Here is a 16,618-nt window from a genome sequence, read left to right as displayed (position 1 = left end):
TCTAGGACTTATTGAATACAATGTGAGCATAAAGAGCTGAGCCAGGACTGAGTTTGTCGAACCGATTCCCCTGCAGTTAATAAGGAGAGTGTGTGTTTACATTGTGATGCCACACACAGGGTCTTTTTTCATACTGTCCCACAAAAATAATACCATCGAATGATTCCAATTAAACAAACTATATCCAGGGATCAAACAGACCTTTGGGGACTTTGTATCCAGTCTGTGTCAAATGTATGAAGCTGCTAAAATATTTAAAAGCTTAACCGTCACCGAATGCTGCCAACATGTGTCAGAACAGTTTCTGCGGGAAACCGTCTCTAAATGGCTCCTCCAGTTAAAGCGATGGCTAGAGACCAGCTGCTCGCTCACAGGGGTCACATAACAGAGCGCCGTCATTCTTCCACAGACCGTCCTTCGTTCCTACAACCAGTCCCTCTCGCTTTGCTCTCTGTTCTCCCTTCGACGTCCCTGAGGTAGTCATTAGTGGCCAACTGCAGCAAGACAGTGAGACGTGAGCATACACAAACACACAGCATGAAACGAGCCCACACACACACACACACACAGGCATTCCAAGTACTTTGAACAGTGAGGAAGTGAATGAAGCCGACGCACAAACCTTTGTCAGTGCTGAGAACATAACTGAGGGGATACACTCATGGATGCAGCTGTAACTGCACACGGGGGCTCAGTACTCCCACCAACACCCAGAGATGACAGAACACAAAGCTGGAGACCCTGACCTAGCCCAACACACTAGCAGCAGTGCCTGCATTAAAACCGAAATGTATGTTTGGCTGTTCGTCCAGCTCTGCGTGTCCATCTTCCTCCGGGTGTTTTTTTATTTTTACACATTGGCTCCAAAATGATCGACCACCAGCTTCCAAACCCTACTCAAATATTTTTTGTTGTTGTTTGTTCTTTTTCTTTGACAGCCAGTAAAAGAAAGAAAATGGTTAATACAGCCAGTGGCCGAGGTCGTCTTTAGTTCCTGGGCACCTGTGTGTTTTACCCTTTGTTGTCGTTTCCCAGCTGATTTTGTTCCTTTTGGGTTTATTTTTCTTTTCTTCCCGTCTTGCTTTGTGCATTTCAGTTTGTTTTGTTTTTTGCAAATAAGCAACGGACAGAGAGCTGACAATATTATCATTCCTGTAGTTTATGTTCGTACGGTTCTGTCCATCTAAAACGTGAATAAAAGAAACAAAAACAAACACTGGACTTCTCCGAGCAGTCAGAAATGAATCAGGCACAACGTTCAACATCAAAAACTATTTTCTCTGTTCAGGAGTTCAAGTAAATAACTGGAATTTGGCGTCTTAGTCAAAACAAAGCAAAGTTAAGACTGTGTAATTGTTTGTGAATTAATGGGTAACAACAATAATTAGATTTTAGCATAAAAACATCATTTTGATTAAAGAAGGATTTTGCTGGTGGAACAAACGTCGCAGACAAATAAAAAATGATTTTGTTTATTACCATTGCTGTTTTGGGCAGCTGTGAAAGAAACCTCATTGTGTGGAGGTCGAATAAATGTGTTTGTACGCATCAAATTTAAACAAAACTTAGAGACGTTTAACATAACAGCACAAAGGAATCCAGATCCAGGAATCCTTCTGGCTGCAAGGACTCAGTTTGTGTGTAAAGTGGACATATGCAGTCTCATGATGCTTTTTTATTTTGTTTGAATCATTTATAGCTGCTGAGTTATGATTGGACATAAGTAGGTAAACATTGCTCTTTCTTACCTTGATGGTCTGATACGAGCCGCTGTACAGGTGGTTCTGGGAGGCCACCAGCGCTCGAACCCAGTGATTGAGTCCTGTCAGCTCCTTCTTCAGCTTCAGCTCAGTGCCCACGATGTCCCAAACCTACACACACGACAAGAAAATCCACTGAACTAACAGAGGAGGAAAAAAGTACTGGATCCAAAGAGAACAGTCAAAAAAATTACAAAAATACCAGATGGTGAAAAAATATTAAACGTTTGGTAAAACATTTGTTTACTAGAGTAAAACATGGACCTTTTAAATACTGGACTCATTTTCAGCTTCACCTTCATCAACATACCACAAAAAGCTAGTTTGTCACACTCAGATAAAAGGACTTGAAACACAGCAGCAAGTCCACCTCTGAATGGCTCAAAACAAATATCAAACCCCCCAAAATGAAGGTTTTAGAGTTAAAATCAAATCAGACTGAACTGCTTCATGACCTTAAACAGGCGTTCATGCTGGAAATCCCCCCAATGTGGCTGAACTGAAACACTCTGCACAGAAGAGTGGCTCAAAATTCCTCCGCAGTCATATGAAGACAAATATCAGAAACGCATGATTGTCACAACCAGTTCTGACATTTAGAAGAGAAAAGACTTTTTCACATTGTCCCAGGCAGTTTGTATAACTGTGTTTAATTTAATAAATGAAATCTTCTTTTAAAAGCAGCATTTTTTATTTACGCTGGTCAACTTTTTCTAACGCTAAAAGTCATCTGATGACCTGAAACATGTTTAAAAACCAAAAAACAAGAAATCAGAAATTTAAACAGCAGAGGTGGAAACATTCAAGCGTCATCTGTCACTGAACTGATGTTGAGAAAGGCTGAGTGAAGGGGGTTGGAGCGGGGGGAGGGAAAGCCTCAAGTAGGGAAAGTCCCTTTTGTGGGAGCACTGACATCACTGACATACAGCACCAATGCATCCTCTTCTTCTCTGTCACTAAAGGCTACAGTCCAAGTTTATTCATTTTTCACATTTTCATATTCTTTGCAGATGTCAGCTGTGCAGGATTTGGGCAAATCCGTCTACTTCTACAGATTTGAAAACCATAAAATAACCCAACATACACTGTGTGAAATATGCTGCACATAACAGTACCTTGATGGCCTTGAGGGAGCCGCTGAACAACATGTTGTGGGAGGAGACCAGTGTGCATACGGGGTTGTCATGGGCACGGATAGTATTGACTTTCTGGAGCGTCTGAATGTCCCACACCTACGCAAGATGCACAGTTGGAGGGGAAATGCATGATGCAAATAAATGAGCTTCTCGACGTATGAAAACATTCCATCGTGAAATTTTATAAGCTTGGTCCTAAAAGAGGGAGGACGCAGAGACTTACAATGATGGTGCAATCTGCAGAGCCACTGTATAGCCTGTTACTATGGGGAGGGAAAAAAATACAACTGAGTCATCCTGAGATTCCTGCAGCTGATAGAGATCCAGTGATTACAACATGTGTGCATGTGTGAATTATGTTACCCTTGGATACACAGAGCCAGCACGATGCCATCATGACCCTCCAGGGTTTTCTGACATTTGTAGGTGGTGCAGGTGTCCCACACCTTAGAGGAAGAGAAGCCGTCACTTAGTATTTCCGTGCATAACAACAACTCTACAATTCCTACTTTCTACAAAACAGGGTTATATGTGGAAGTTGTCTGAATCTCTTTGGAAACAGGAGTGAGCAGGCAAAAATAGCACGTATACAAAAACGGGGAAATGAGTGTAGCCGTTACCTTAATCGTCTTATCAGAAGAACCAGAGAAGAGCAGGTCTCCAGTGGAGTAGACACAGAGACACCAGACGGGACCCTGGTGGCCCACAAATGTCCCCTTACACTTGAAGATCTGCTGGGGGTCGTATGCTACACACAGGCAGAAAGATGGCATAGAGTGGATTTGCATTTTTCACTGGAGAAACAGTGCGAGGAAAATAACTGAAACAAGAGGTTAAGAACTGAAAGGTGGATAAAGAAAAGGGAAATGGAAAAGCGTGAGCGGGGGGAGGAGGGAAATCCTGAGAGCTGGCAGAGCTACAATTTGAATTTCAGGTTAAAGCTTTCACAGATTTTCACCCAATGCTGAGAGAGGAGAAGAGTAAAGGCTAACAGACACTTACAGCCCAGGATTCCCATGTTGAGCCTGGCGTTGATGTGGGACAACTCATCCTGGAGGGACAAAGTAAGTATTTGTAGGCTTCTTAGTCACATAAACTCCAGTTCACTCACACACACACACACACACACACACACACACACACACACACACACACACACACACTTACGTTAAGCATGGAGGCATCTCTACGAAACTCCATCAGGTCTTCGCTGAGCTTGCTCTGGTTCTCATCCAGCACATCTGAAACACACGCAGACACACAAGGTCTTTAAGACGATGAGAAAAACTTTAAAAAGCACAACTAAATGTTTACTATGATTATTCATTACAGATTGGTGCTGCAGCTGCAGTGATGCGGACGCTGCACCGGTCTGTGGTGGTGAAGAGGGAGCTGAGTGTAAAAGCGAAGCTCTCAGTTTACCGGTTGATCTACGTCCCTACCCTCGCCTATGGCCACAAGCTGTGGGTAGTGACCGAAAGAACGAGATCGCGGATACAAGCGGCAGAAATGAGCTTCCTCCGAAGGGTGGCTGGCCTCTCCCTTAGAGATAGGGTGAGAAGTTCGGCCATCCGGGAGGGGCTCAGAGTAGAGCAGCTGCTGCTCCACATTGAAAGGAGCCAGCTGAGGTGGTTCGGGCATCTGACAAGGATGCCCCCTGCGTGAGGTGTTCCACCGGGAGGAGGCCCCGGGGCAGACCCAAGACAAGCTGGAGAGATATCTCTCGGCTGGCCTGGGAACGCCTTGGTGTTCCCCGGATAAGCTGGAGGAGGTGGCTGGGGAGAGGGAGATCTGGGGTTCTCTGCTTAGGCTGCTTCCCCCGCGACCCAGCCCCGGATAAAGCGGAAGACGATGGATGGATGGATGGATGGATATTAATTACCCAGGTTATGTGTCTCTTTTTATTTTAAGTCTGTGCTGCATTTTGCAAATTATGAAGTGCTACTTTCTTACATAGTTTCTCCATTACAGAGCATAGCATAAGGCAGCATTTGAGAGGGTTTCCTACTAGCTCCTAAAGGAGCAGTTACCTGTAGCAGCACGCCGACTGATTTAGTAGTTTTTAAATCTGTAGCCTTCAACCTTACCCACACAGAGTTAAGAGACAACACGCATAAGGAGATGCACGTGATGCAGATTCTTAAAAGGCTCCAATTTTAACTCACACATGGATAACACTCCATCATATCCAAGAGCATCTCCATTCCCCATACCCCCCTTTCCTTTCCGGCCCAAAAACAAACCCGATAAACCTGCACTTCTTCTGTCAGCAAGTAACTACAGCTGTTAATGGTTTGCTGTTATACATTGCAAGTGGTGGATGTTTATATTTATACAAACATGTTGGGGACACAGACCCATGATGGTGCAATGAGTCGCCACTGGCAGCCATTCAAAAGAAAGTAAACATCATAGGGAGACGATCTAAGACGGCTTCAGATGGAGGATGAACTAAGATGCTGCACATAGGGCTGGGCCATAATATACCGTTCACTGTAATACTGGTACAATGCTAGGCAACGATAAGAAAATGAAACATCGCGATAGAATTTGGGTAAAACGCGCATGCGCAGTGCCGAAAAAGCACGGCGGTAACGGAGAATGAGAAGGAGGAAAGCAGATTGTTGAGTGAAACGGATGAACCAGAATTAGTTTGTAAAAATGTTGCAACTATGAAGTTTAACATCCAAGCATCCATGAAAACAGAATTCATTACATTTAACGGCGTAAGAAGTTAGCAGGAAGCTAGCGGAAGTTAGCTCACTAGTTACCTAAGCATGATATAGCATGTTCTGACTGAGAAAATTCTGAAAAAAATCAAACGTACAGCTCTGCTGTCACTTCCAGCATAAATGAAGACAGAAAACTAAACAGCAGTGACGTTTGTAGGGTTACTGAAGTTGGGCTAGCTGCATTACATCTGATGTGCTACGTGACCGCTAGCGACACAGCTATGTTAGCATAATATGAACAAGCTAACTTTTTTTCCACTCGATAAAAGTTAACGTGAGTGTTCTTGGTGGTCAGGAACAAATGTAATCGCATGGCAGGATGCTGTAAAAGGACCAAACTTCAGCCAGGAGAACGACTGAGATAATCCATCCACAACACGAGGTTAGTCATTAATGTACTGCAACAACATGGGAATAGAGCAGCTGTGATAGAATACAGCATTAATGAATCAATGGTACAGAAGTGGAGGAAGCAAGAAGAATGAGTTGAATAAAGTTTGATTTATCTGACTGCTTTGTTTCGCTTGATGTGTCTTATAATCCCGTGCACCTTATGGTCCGAGAAATACATATTTGACTTTTTTTATTTGGCACACTGCAGTTTAATGTTGCAAAGCACCTCTTTTTAACTTCAGTGGATATTATACATGGTTATGCTCTGGATATGTCAGCACATGTCTACTGGAAATGCCTTTTGGTTAAACCTTCAGCAAGGAATTTGCATTTGCACTGTTAAATGTTTATATAGCTTTAATGCACATAAAAAAAACAGCTGCTTGTTTAAGTAAAAATAAATGGATGGGTTTTTTGCGCTAGTAATGTTGTGGAGTTGTATTTTGTCTCGCAGAAATTATATCGTCAGTTATATCGTTATCGCGAATTTTCAAATATATATCGTGATAAATATTTTTGCACACATGTATGGTATAAGACGAATACAAATTATTTTGAACAAAGCTCCTCTAAGAAGAGCTCAAGAATAAAAGGAGAACTAAAAATAATCCTAACAGGTCCATGCGACTTTGGAAACTGGCCTGACCAAAATAAAACTATTTACCAACAACTACAGTTCCACTTAAAGCCTTATTAAGTAACTTAACTAAGTCGGAACTTCCCTTCAGTCTGTGAAACATCCAGAGGAAGTATGAGCCAATATCTTCTTACTGAATCTAATTTGATGGCTCCTAGAGTCGATAACAAAACGCACATCTTGGTATTCAGTACATGTTGTGCTGATAATATACTGAATACTCAAATAAGCTGAAGTGTGAAGACATGTCTGATCTATCCATGATATTAGTCTGAGAGTCGAGTACTTGTCTTTCACATGCACTGCTTTGCTGAATACTTGGGCAAAGTGAACTATTTAAAACACATTCTTTATATAAGCTGTATACCTGAGGTACCACAGCACCTGTTTCTTGACAGCTATACAGCATCACTGAGCCACATACAAGCAGCCCACCTGCTCACTGAAGCTCAACTACATCTTGTTCCAAGCATATAAATATGCAAATGAAGTTGCTGAATGTTAGAAAAAGAGAACTGATTCTTAGTTCTGCTTTTCTGTCATCTCACCAAATTTGAGCTCCAGGTTTTTCTCTAGCTGATCCAACTTCTCAGATAATTTCCCCAACATGGAGCGTAGGAAAGCGATGTCTTGGTCCTTCTGAGCCAGAGTGAGCTGCATCTCATGGAATCTAAGCAGGCAAAAGTCAGACGTCACATTAGGACCGATGGGGAGGTTAACAGAAACGGTTCAGCACAACAAAAGTCTGTTTATCTGAGCTCACCTGTCGTCAGTCTGCTGCAGAAACTCCTTGAGGCCCTCAAATTTACAGACCTCCAGGTGTGTTTCATATGTGTCCTGGTTGCCTATGAATGTGCAGCTGTTGGCAAGGAGACAAGATGCAGATTACTGACAAGTTAAACAGAGCAAATATGAATACAGTGAAGTAACAGTGCCAATGGAAAAAAGCAAGAAATAATTTCATAGAATGAACAAAATATGCTGGAGAAAGGTGAAAATAAGACATCAAAGCGCTGTTTTAGGATTACCCATATTTGGAGTGTGGACATTTGATGTGTTCGCATTCTTTGAGGTGAGCCTCCAGGTTCATGGTGAGCAACGGCGGGCAGGAGGGGTTGTTTGGGCATCGCACGGGCCTGTAGTCACAGCTGGCCTCATGTTCTCTGCAAACAGATGTTGGGACGATGAAAGCAGAAAATGTTTTTTAACAGGATACAAACAGACCATACAGCTCTTTGTTTCACTTTAGATTTCAGGAATGTTTCCTTACTTGCGTGTAGATAGTTTGATTGTGAACGGGCAGCCCAGCGGGTCCACCTCGTAGGCTCCAGGTTTCCCGGCCACTGAGGTGTTGGAGGCCGTGGCACCGGCCGCGCTGCTGCCTACAGCCCTGCAGCCGTATTTACAGTGGATGAAGAGCTCTCCAATCTGCTCGGCTACTGCAATGTTGTTCACCACAACCGTTAACTTAGCTGCATCCACAGGGCACTTATCTGCAAGGAGCACAAATATTAATTAGGTAGGGTTAAAATCGAGTAAACTTCAAAATTGTACTGCAAGAAATGTCTGTTACACATTTTTTAGGGTTACCTGAAGTCAAGGCACATCGTCTGCAGAAAGTGTGCTGCAGAAAGAGGAAGTTAGAGTTAGTTTAGTTTTACTTTGCTTTAAAACATCTGGATATTTGGTGAGCCCTGACAGTCACACATGCATCTAACAAAGAGTGGCAGCTTTTCTGATTTACTGCAACACTAGCAGAAATTGTTGGCCACCAGGGATTTACAGCCACTTCTACTAGTGCATTTAGAATAACCTAGAATATTGTGGAAATGCGTTTGTTTTTTAGTACGTCATTAAAAAGGGTAAACAGGTCTATTTTCATTCCAATTCACATTAGTCAGAAATCCAGTAACTGGATGTGCCCTGTATGATCCCCTTTCTCAAGCAGTCCTTTGTCATCACTATTTTATTTATTTGACAGCTGGATATCAACAGCATGTCAGTTTTAGCACTTTTTCAGAGTCACAATCAAACCTTTAGGAAACCGAGCACAACTGTGATGAAATTTGTTGGAGGTTTTTACAAGCTGTTGGACAAACTATGGAAAAAAAGAGGAACAACTTTCAAAGCACAGGCAGACGGACAGAAAGAAAAAGATTACAAGTTAAAAGAAGACTCACCCCACACGTGGTGATGACGGGGTCCTTGAAGACGTTGCAACACAGCTGGCAGCAAAGTTTGACTGAAGGCTGCTCGGCAAAGACCTGCGGCTCCTGCTCACAAACATAAACTTGTGTTAATTCACTCAACTCCAAAACTGTGCTCTGTGTGTCTGTGTAGATCTCTGAATGTACTGCAAGGCATCTGTTTATATTTGCTTCCATATATGTAGAGTAAATATAAGTGCCGGCTGCCATACCGTGTCCTCCTCCTCTTCGTGCAGAGAGAAAGTAGAGCGCAAGGACATGTTGGACTCGGAATGGAGAGATCGGACTGAGATGGCCGAATCTGACCTCCGAGGAGTACCGATGGGAGGCTGAGGAAGGGAAAAGAAGCAGCGAGGAAGAAGAGGTCATAAACAAATCCCACACTAACGGTATCACAGCAAATCCTCATGCGTGCAAATATGAAAAAGATGCAGAGCATGAAAACATTTCATGTTTTAGTCCAATAAATGATCACTTTGACTACGTTATCATGAACTGGATGTTGAGTTGATGTGTGCTTACCATTCCATCGTCGTCATCGCGGGGGGAGTAGGTCAGAGTGCTCGAGGAGGAAGGAGTCCGTCTGTGCTGCTTGTAAGTGCCGGAGCCTTCTGCTGAAAAAAGAAAGGGAATCCTCAGAGGAAAGAACACTACAGTAAAACAAAACTTCAGTGACATCAAGCAAACACGCAGTGGTGTGTTAATTATGTGTCACCTTTAGCTCCAGCAGCTGAGAAAGTTGGAGCGAACGAGGCCTCCATCCTGCTCTGCAGTGAAGAAAGATGCACAGACGGAACAGCTCAGAGTCAAAGTTTCCGTTTATTTTAAAATAAAACAAAAGCTGTGATGGGAATACATTGCATATCACGAGTACAATGAGCAATAGTGTACAATGAATACTAATCCTGCTACATGATTCAAATTTCTGCAAGTGTCTCTCACCCCGTTGCCAGAGTCTGCTGAGGGGCTGGAGGGGCTGCTGGGGATGGTTGCTGTGCTAGCTATCGCTGCTCCTCCGGAGTATCGGTTGTAACGAGGAGTCTTACCACTGCTCATAACCCAAAGCACACACTCAGAATATGTGAGGAAAGACTATCAGGTAGCTGGACTGCTAGGCCTAGGAAGAGGTAAAAGGACAAGGAGGGTATTAGCGTGACACATACTGTAAAAACGATATCAGTTGGTATGGTTATTTCCCTCCGACCAGAACTACAGAAGTCCGAGTAAAAAGAGCTTAAGCACGTAATGCTTGCTTTAAGTTAGAGTTATGTTTTAACACAGAACAAAAATTAAAAATAAAAGCCACATGCCCACAGTTGGCTCGAGGAATGTCAGCAACTGCCAGAAGCTGCAGCACAGCTTTAATCTACACGAGAGGCAACGCAGTGAAAAAGAAACGACACAGTGGAGTTACTGTTGTTAAGGCGACGTTTGACCTACTTTACTGGCCTCAAGCACAACAACACAATCAAACATAATTATTTCAATTCACAGAAAAGATGACGTTTATGAAGAAGTTTTATGTTTTAGTCTGTTGAATCCGACTATCCAGAAAACCCAGAGCACAAATCCAGCAATAACAGGAAGTTCAAAGTTCGGTCATTCGTTAATTAATTTGTTAAATTAAAAACAAAAAAAGTTCTGTTTCCTTTCTGCTTGTCTCATTCACAAATATACACACAAAAAACTCCTCAGGTACCCCCAGACTGAAATCTGAGGCCCAGCTGATCTGAGAGGATAGAAAGTAATGTGATTTTTTTTAATGTCATTACAGGATTTCCTGTCTTTCTGTGAACAAACCGTGGCCTCGTGCTGCTTTACAAGAAAGCTTTTCAGTTTTGGGACGGTTTGAGCAGAACTGAAGTAACAACATGGACTACTGAGAATGAGAAATATTATTATTTAGTTACTGAACTGACAACAAATTAAGAAATTCAGACTGTTTTGATTTGTCTAATGCCTAAACAGAACATGTTCTGAGTCAGTGCATTAAATGTTTGTAGTTTTTGGACTGTTGGTCAGGCAAAAGAAGACATCTGAAGACTGATTTTCAGACCATTAAAAAAAGTAGATGTCAGCTTGAAGTGGACTTATGCTCATTTCCCCCCCCTCCGTTTGACACACCTTTCTGCTGACTGTGCTTTGTGGCTGAGATGACCATATTAGGAAATTTGCTCCAATGACATAATACAGAGCCAAGAGCAGAAAAAACTGAAGCTGGAGCTTTAGTTTCCCAAGGATTTCTTGCATATATCCCATCTTTATTTCATAGGAGCATCCAATTTTGTAATTATTTATATCTTCTTCTTTTGGCCACAGCCAGCTCACCCTATCCATTGCAACCTCCTCTGTAAATGGTCTGATTCTTATATAGCACTTTTCTACTCTCCCGGAGTACTCAAAGTGCTCATGCCTCATTCACCTAATCACACACACTCATACAAGCACTTCCAAACACAAGTGCAACTAATAAATATTCACACACATTCACACTCCGATGAACGCATCGGAGGGCAATCTTGCCCAAGGATATTTGGCATGCAGAGTGGGGAAGCCAGGAATCGAACCACCAACCTACCAAGCTGATCTGCTCTACCGCCTGAGCCACAGCCAACCCTGTCACATCAACCCTCTCCATGTCCTTCTCGTGACATCCATGAACCCGCTCTGAACTCCTTGTTATGCTTCCAACTGGCAGCTCAATCTTGATGATCATTTCCCCAATATATCCACTATCCCTCCTCTTCACATGTCCAAACCATCTCAGTAAGGCAAGGCTAACTTAATCTCCAAATTGCTAACCTAAGCTGCCACTCTGATACACTCGTTTCTAATCCTGTCCATCCTGCTCACTCTCAATAAAAATCCTACCTTCACAGCAGTTGCTCTACCATGTTGTAAACCTTCCCTTCCGCTCTTGCTATCATTGTGCGAATGCCGTGAGGCGCTGTGAGACCCGGTGGTCAAGGTTCAATCCTACCTGTGGCTGTTGCCGCACGTCTTCACCGCTTGCACACACTCCACTTTCTTGACACTGTTCACTGTACCCTTTCAAATAACGCAGTTTTCAGCAAAGACTTCAGCTTCTGCACAGTGTTTGCAGATAGTTCTCCTTCTTCTGCTGTTTTCAGATTCTACTACACGGCATTCACACAGCATTTTCGAAGGAAACGCAACTTTTTCTAGTTGCTGTCTGTCTTACATATTAAGACAGAAAAAAATACGGTAAAACATAATAGGTCGTGTTTATTGACAAAGTGAAATAATTCTAAGTCTCTTAACTGGGAGAGTAAAGCTGCATCAGCCAGCAGCAGATCAGCAGAGGAAGTTCAAAATTCTACAAATTGTAGATTAATCTCGGATGTTTGTGCTCATTCACACACAAACACACATATACACTGTGTATATGTACATATTGATAGAAAGTACACATGCAGATAGTTAGCAAACAATAGCATATCTCTAATCCTTCTACCTTGTTAAAAGTAGTGCTCCTCCAAAGATATACACCCAGTCCAACTTATTCGTGTGCTAAACTTGTGAAACTGTGCTCAACATCTGCAAACCGGCAAACCGTCAAACCAAGGGGAGGAGTGAGGGAGACAGAGAGAGGGAGCAAAACAAGCACAATGGGGAGAGGGGGGCGAGACAGCCAAAAAAACCAGTGACCCGGACAACTAGCTAATGATGCAAACGGAAAGGTATGCGGTCCGTGGGCTGCACAGTCCGCCAGTGAACCTATTCCGGAGCTGTACTCGCTGTCATAAGCCCGGAGATTCCCGTAAAAAAAGGGGGGCGGAACACGAACACGAACACGAACACACACACACACACACACACACACACAACGGAACAAAGTTAAAGACAGCTAGCTGGCTAAATGCTTAAACGCGGAATATATAAGCGAATAGGCGTAAAGCGCGAGTTTCCTACTATAAAAGAAAGCGGTCTACAACCGTGTCTGCCTGCAGTCATGTTGTCAACAACCATGTAAACTGCGACAATTGCTAACCTTAAGTATCTTCTTTGCTAGCTTAACTTAGCTTATGTTACATTTTCATTAGCAATCACTGCGACTAACAGTCTGTGGCAGGAAAAACTAAAAACAGCGGTCGAATAGTCCGCTTTATTTTGTATTCAGCAAGAACATGATTACAAAAAGTCGTTTTGGCTTAGTTTTGCACACTTACCATTATATCTGTTTAACAACAGCGCAGCTACAATTTTCTAGACGAATTCTGAAATCTTCCTCTTTGCCTCACATACACACAGCTCAAGATACCGCAGTGTGTTCTGGGACATGTAGTCGAACTCGTAACGCGTTCTCTTCATCAGTATATTTTTCTCCGCTGTTAGACTATACCACCCACAATGCACCTCGCGGACCTGCCATTGGACTTGATGCTGTCAGTAAAATTCCGCAAACCAACTGGGAAGTGCGTTATTCCCAAGTAAATCCACAGTCTGACGAGTTCAGCCTCCGTATTGGTTCCTGACCGACACGGACACGGAGCGGCCACCATCACGTTATACGTGCAGGGCACGTGGATGGTGGTCTGATGCGGAGAGGTGTTGAAGTGTAAAATAATGTTACAAACGCTGTGATTTCTCGGGAAATGGCGACATTTGGAACACATGAGCTTATTTCCATCATATTGCGCCACTCTCATAGACAACTTATTCCCAAATGACACGGAAATACTACTACTACTGATAAATTATATCAGCCAGCATCTTCGAGTGTTTACAGTTTATGATAGAAAGAATCAGATTAATAAACTGGACTGAAAGAAAAAAACACATACACACGTTTAATGACACAGAACTGGACAATATTAGACAATAATATGAATAACACCGGGCGTTATAAAAAGGAACCTTATGGCATCAGAATATAGTTTCTCCCAGTAACTATGACAATGTTTTGTATTTCATATAGTGTAGAAATTATGTGTAACTAGAAGTATATTTATTCTTGTAATTCAGGTTTATATAAGTAAGGAAGGGCAGCATGGTGGCATTGTGGTGTGCAATGTTGCCTCACATCAAGAACATTCAATTCCACCATCAGGCTGGAGTTTTTCTGTGTTTGCCTGGGTTCTCTCTGGGTACTCTGGCTTCCTCCCACAGTCCAGTTAAATAGAGTTAGTGGGGATAGGTTAACTGGAAACTGAAAATTGCCCATAGGTGTGAATGTGTGTGCGAATGGCTGTGTCTATGTGTTAGCATGCCTCTCGCCCTGAGAAAGCTGGGATAGGCTCCAGCTCCCTGAGTTCTGCGACCCTGAAAAGGATGAGCGGAAGAGAATAGATGGATAAATAATAATTGATAATTTATGGAGAAGAGGTTTAAATAAGTCTGCACTTTCTGCCACTCTGTTTCAGATATGTAAACTAAATAAGCAAATGTCAAGATACTGTGAAGATACAGAAATTCTTTTATTGCTGCCATATAATCTGCATCATTATAACTGCATTAATAACATTCTTTACAGCATTATTTCATCTAATAATATTTCTCACAGTATTGATACTGCATTACAGTTGTTGATTGAAGATGTCCATTTGAGGATCCTTCCATTATGTTAACTTTTATTGCAAGTACGGTCAGAAGTATTTTATACACATTGCATATCTGAGCTTATTTTGAGTTGATGTTCGGGTCATTAAGGGTCTTAAGCTTCACTGGCGTGACTGTCCAGGTGATACATGCTGAGGGAAACTAGAACATAGAAGGATAACTGCAATGCATGCTTACAGTACATATAATACATATAATCTAGGAATGTGTCCGGCCTGAGGCCTCAACTCATTTGGTGTCTTAATATATTTTATTCTACTTGGTAACAGACGATCAGAGTCAATAATTAGCCTCAGAGACCAGAGGGCTTGAAGTTTATTACCTTGTATGGAAGGTGTTATAGAAAAGAGAAGTTCTATGTCTGTTATAGCTATTAAAGATGTACGATTAACGGTGACTAATGTCTGGAACCTATTTTAATCTGTCATTGACGCCATGGGGGGGCGTGTACCCCACTGCTTTATAAGTGTCCACAACATGTATTTTGGTGATTAGACATATGCTGATGTTTTCTCCGGGCTGTTAATAAACTCAACGTTTGATTGCACCTTTCTGGGGCCTCCGTGGTTTGTGACACTGCTCTGCATTGATCGATTTCACAACAATACGCTTTGTATTCAACTTTTTTTTAATCGTATTGTTTTTGTTCTATTTTTGCTAAATGACTGTCTGCATATTGTTTTACATGTTCAAAATAAATGAAACTATTGTGGTTATTGTGGTGTAATGGTTTGACGGATATTTTCTCAGCACACCTTTGGCCCCTTAGCACCAACCGAGCATCATTTAAACACCACAGCCTACCTGAGAATTGTTCCTGATTGTGTCCATCCCTTTGCGACTACAGCGTACCACCTTCTGATGGCTGCTTCCTGAGTTCATTGTAGTCAAATCACCTCTGCAGTCACCAGATCTTGATTCAATAGAGCACCTCAGGGATGTGGGAGATTGGTGAGATTAAGATCACGGACAAATCTGCAGCAGCTTTGTGATGCATCATGTCAACATAGACCAGCATCTCTGAGGAATGTTTCCAGCACCTTGTTTAATCTGTACAACCAACAATGCAGGGAGCTCTGAAGTCAAACCTGGGCCCAACCCAATACTAGTCAGGTGCATCAAACAAACTGACCAGTGAGTGTATATTAAGAGTGTATAAGCTGTATTCAGTGTATGTGCTTCCCCCCCTCTTTCATTGTTTTACCCTCTTTTCACCAGAAGAGGGTACCACTCATTTAGATGTGATGAGACCACTGGGCTAAAAGGCAAATAGAAATAATGTAAACGTGACACAAAAAGAACTTTAATCCACCTACTGGCATAAAACCAGCTGCTCACTTCATTTATAAGTGACATAAGTGGCATTTTACAGGCAACATTTAGACACAGCAGAAAAACATAGTCCAACTAAATTTAGATTGAATTTAGATAACTGCAGTGAAGAACCACCTTGATCATAATTTGAGTGAACAGACCAGCCACGTTACTGCTTAGTTGTATTGTAGATACAGTAAATGTGTCCATTACTGTGCAAAAAGAAAAAAATAGAAGCTTTGTGACCTCAGTTAATAACAAGTTCTCCTGCATGTAAAATGCTCCCACATCAGCAGAAAGATGAGGCTGTGTTCACCTTCACAGCAGTGATTTGGTGTGATAGATGTGGGATGAGGTGCAGGGACGCCACAGAAGCAGAGTGGATCTTTCATTGGTACGCAGGGGGCTGACGGGCGCAGCTCTGCAGCCTGGAAACAGAAGGCGCAAGATGCCCACATGTAAGGACAGAGAGAGGGAGCTGCAAATAGAAAAGAGAGAGAAAGCCCAGGCCTGAATGCTGTAATGCAGCCATGAATAAGAGATGCTTTGAATGCAGCTTTGTTGATGCACACACACACATAAAACACACACTCAGCTCAGCGTTCCATTAGAGGAAACCCAGGCCATTAGTAGCTTTATCTTCTTTGTGTACAGCACCGACAAGACTCCTCTCTCCATCACACCCCCTCTGAGCACGCTCAAAAAACATACAAGAAAATGGAATAGGCATACAAGCTGTGACACGCATACACATGCAGCCAGCCCTCCTGTCTCTCTCTCTGATGCAGATGTTGTGGATGGCTCTGTTTTAGCAGTGACTTGCAAAGCAGCCTCTCAAGTCCAACAGGGAAGGGCTTGT

At 42.6% G+C, this 16,618-nt stretch overlaps 1 protein-coding gene across 2 annotated transcripts in view; it reads right to left on the bottom strand.

Moving 5' to 3' along the window:
- The window catches only part of traf7 (TNF receptor-associated factor 7), a 17,737-nt gene extending 4,550 nt beyond the window's left edge, over positions 1–13,187 (bottom strand). Inside the window, exons 1-18 of one of the 2 annotated variants that reach the window (XM_005749989.1) lie at positions 13,056–13,187; positions 9,808–9,982; positions 9,581–9,632; positions 9,388–9,479; positions 9,078–9,194; positions 8,839–8,931; positions 8,249–8,282; positions 7,929–8,151; positions 7,687–7,821; positions 7,422–7,517; positions 7,207–7,328; positions 4,064–4,137; positions 3,899–3,947; positions 3,517–3,644; positions 3,260–3,342; positions 3,120–3,159; positions 2,876–2,992; positions 1,749–1,871 (exon numbers count right to left, since the gene is read on the bottom strand). In XM_005749989.1, the coding sequence (XP_005750046.1) occupies positions 1,749–1,871; positions 2,876–2,992; positions 3,120–3,159; positions 3,260–3,342; positions 3,517–3,644; positions 3,899–3,947; positions 4,064–4,137; positions 7,207–7,328; positions 7,422–7,517; positions 7,687–7,821; positions 7,929–8,151; positions 8,249–8,282; positions 8,839–8,931; positions 9,078–9,194; positions 9,388–9,479; positions 9,581–9,632; positions 9,808–9,921 (1,692 nt within the window). In that variant the 5' untranslated portion in view covers positions 9,922–9,982; positions 13,056–13,187. Of the gene's footprint in view, positions 1–1,748; positions 1,872–2,875; positions 2,993–3,119; positions 3,160–3,259; positions 3,343–3,516; positions 3,645–3,898; positions 3,948–4,063; positions 4,138–7,206; positions 7,329–7,421; positions 7,518–7,686; positions 7,822–7,928; positions 8,152–8,248; positions 8,283–8,838; positions 8,932–9,077; positions 9,195–9,387; positions 9,480–9,580; positions 9,633–9,807; positions 9,983–12,340; positions 12,414–13,055 lie in introns of those variants that run through there. The other variant, XM_005749990.1, reaches the window with a different exon arrangement.
- Positions 13,188–16,618: the final 3,431 nt, after the last annotated feature.

Source organism: Pundamilia nyererei, unplaced genomic scaffold (assembly GCF_000239375.1).
Source record: "Pundamilia nyererei isolate P.nyererei 1_Seehausen unplaced genomic scaffold, PunNye1.0 scaffold00259, whole genome shotgun sequence".
Taxonomy (NCBI): domain Eukaryota; kingdom Metazoa; phylum Chordata; class Actinopteri; order Cichliformes; family Cichlidae; genus Pundamilia; species Pundamilia nyererei.
This window is presented reverse-complemented; position numbering and strand designations above follow the sequence as displayed.